The sequence below is a fragment of the Fragaria vesca genome, linkage group LG3 (genome assembly GCF_000184155.1).
Source record: "Fragaria vesca subsp. vesca linkage group LG3, FraVesHawaii_1.0, whole genome shotgun sequence".
NCBI lineage: Eukaryota > Viridiplantae > Streptophyta > Magnoliopsida > Rosales > Rosaceae > Fragaria > Fragaria vesca.
The window spans coordinates 19,153,654-19,156,229 of NC_020493.1; the positions used below are offsets into that span (position 1 = coordinate 19,153,654).

Consider the following 2,576-nt stretch of genomic DNA (forward strand, 5'->3'; position numbering starts at 1 on the left):
TTTTTTATTTTTTTTAAGACTCAACAAAGAAAATTGAACAATACCTTATCTCATTCTGATAACGCCGAAATGCAGAGTCACTATGGACATGAATGACCATTTTGTAGAAAAGGTTGTCACTGGACATCGCATCATGTTTGTGGAAGTTATGGTAGCATTTAAAGGCAGCAGGAAAACGCTTTTCTCTCATCAAACGTATCACTTCCTGATTCAGTAATATGTATTATTACCAAGGGAAGTGCCCAACTCAAACTTAAGAACACTTAAACAGTAGATGGCTCTAGCAGACATTCTCAAAAACATCAAGTGATAAAATATTTAACTTTCCAAAAGCAATTCAATAAGTTACTCTAAAAGGTATTAATAAAATTCACGCTTCAAAGGTCCAGATACAGAGAGTTTGTTGTTCTTCTCTTCAATAAGTTGTCTGTTATTAACAGAATAATTTCTTTTTTAATTTACTTTACTATGTGAAATGACAATTATACCTTACTGGCTTAGATATAAAAGATTATAAAGTCAACACAATAGACACATATAAAGGGTGTGTGGGTGGACATTTAGAGCATGTTAATATGTGAACAAACATAACTCAATAGAGTAAAACATATAAATGGTGTGGATGGATTTTTAGAGAATATTAATGTGTGAACAGACATATACAAACACGTCTTAAGACTTCCAGAAGTATAATTTGATACAACAATGTCTCAAATTAGCTTGAAAAAGAACAGAGTCTGACCTGCAATTTGGTGGTCGAATAATCAGCAGGATGAGATTGTAAAAATTTTGATAGCACTGCTTTATCTGCATTTCTAGAATGGGCATCACCAGCTCCTCCAAACCAGTCTGAATGGTCAGGGCAAAAAGAGCCAACTCCTGAGAGAAGTGCTTTTATTTGCTGCAAAGGATTATCAGAAAGTCAATAACTCATATTTGATCTATTTTTGACTTTTACTAGCCCCATACCCGTGCGATGCACATGTGATTGGTGAAGGCTCTTTATATATATTTTCCAGTTTTTCAATTATTTTACTGTAGTTATTATTTTAGAGAAATTTATTATGAATTTTATATTTTCCAGGCTAAAGAGTATCTTTGTCAATTCATATTTTGGTGAAGTCTGTGACACCAAATAAGCACTTGGGTTTATAATATAGTAATCCTCATATTAGAAAATCAAACATTACCTGTGTTTCATCCAACCTATTTGCAGCACAAATCTCCCTTAGGCTTGGTCCCAAATCAAGAACAGCTGAAATATACAGCAAAACCTCATGTTTAATAATTGTGATACACTGTTGGGTTATCAACTAGCTAAAATTTCACATCAAACAGTAACTTGTGCTTATAAAGAGGATATCCTCTTTCATGTAAGTAAATGACTACAATGTTGGACCTCATCCAGCAATGTGATAAGCAATCGAACCATCCGTGCAGTTCACATTCAAAGATCACCCTTACGGAAAGTCAGCCAAATCAGTAATGATTTACCGATTCATTATTAAATGATCAGAACATAGTTACCGATTTGGCTGATTTGTTATGATCTAGCAATGTACAGTTAGATACAGGAACAACAATGCATGGTGGACTCAATTAACTAATCCAGGTTAATTTGACTTATGATCAAAACATCATAAATGACAGAATGAACCATCATACCTCCTTCCATTGGTGGAGGAGGGAAATCTTTTAAGACTTCCACCATGTGCTTTGAGCTCTCATGGCTTACAATACGAGCAACAATACCCTCTAAGATTTCACCCTGCTCCTTCACATGATCTTTTGAACCTGCATAACAAAGGATAATTTAGTTCTGCATCTAACGAGATTTCAACTGATGATAACAAAGAAACAGAAACACCAAATGAATGAGAGTCTGTTGTGCATGTTGAGCCAATTATAAAGCAGAAGATGACAAAAATAATTAAATAACGCATTTGAGAGGTTACCTGGTATAGATATATCTGCAACGTCATCAAGAGCTCTGCATACAGTTGTTGCAGTTCCTTCTTCACACAGGGCATCAAAGGCAGCAAAAAAAGATGTCACCGCTTTCCTTTAGTTACAAAAAAAAAGAATGGATTACCACAACGAATTACATTACTATGACCTTACTTGCAAAAAGTTTCCAGAGGGGTTATACAAATATGAGAATCAAACCTTCCACTATGATTCATAATAGTATCTCCCTGTATACTCTTCTCAGCAGTTAAATACTTAAAGTAAATATAATTTAACATGCTCTAAGGTATATTAACAGTGGTTATATATATATATATTATATTATATTATATACGGAGCCGTTCAGAGGCGGACGTCCACACAGTCCTTAAAGTGTGGACGTCCCTCCGTTCTCCACCCTCCGGCGCACCTCCACCCCAGAAGACTCCAGCAGCATCCCCGATCATTTTCCCTCACCGGCGAGTCCGTTCTTTTCCAGCGAGATCGATCTTGTTTGAAGTTTTGGGTGATCTCACCGGAAAACTGGAAAAGAACGGACTCGCCGGGAGGGAAAGTGGTCGAGGACGCTGCTGGAGTCTTCTGGGGGTGGAGGCGCGCCGTCGTCGGCG

General features: G+C 36.7%; 1 protein-coding gene across 1 annotated transcript in view; it reads right to left on the reverse strand.

Annotated features, from left to right (window-relative positions):
• LOC101312620 overlaps positions 1 to 2,183 on the reverse strand; it is a 10,073-nt gene extending 7,890 nt beyond the window's left edge. The window contains exons 1-6 of the mRNA XM_004295933.1: positions 2,167 to 2,183; positions 1,956 to 2,062; positions 1,666 to 1,794; positions 1,191 to 1,255; positions 743 to 901; positions 45 to 205 (exon numbers count right to left, since the gene is read on the reverse strand). Of these exons, the coding sequence (XP_004295981.1) occupies positions 45 to 205; positions 743 to 901; positions 1,191 to 1,255; positions 1,666 to 1,794; positions 1,956 to 2,062; positions 2,167 to 2,183 (638 nt within the window). The remainder of the gene's footprint in view (positions 1 to 44; positions 206 to 742; positions 902 to 1,190; positions 1,256 to 1,665; positions 1,795 to 1,955; positions 2,063 to 2,166) is intronic.
• Between the last annotated feature and the right edge of the window lie 393 nt (positions 2,184 to 2,576).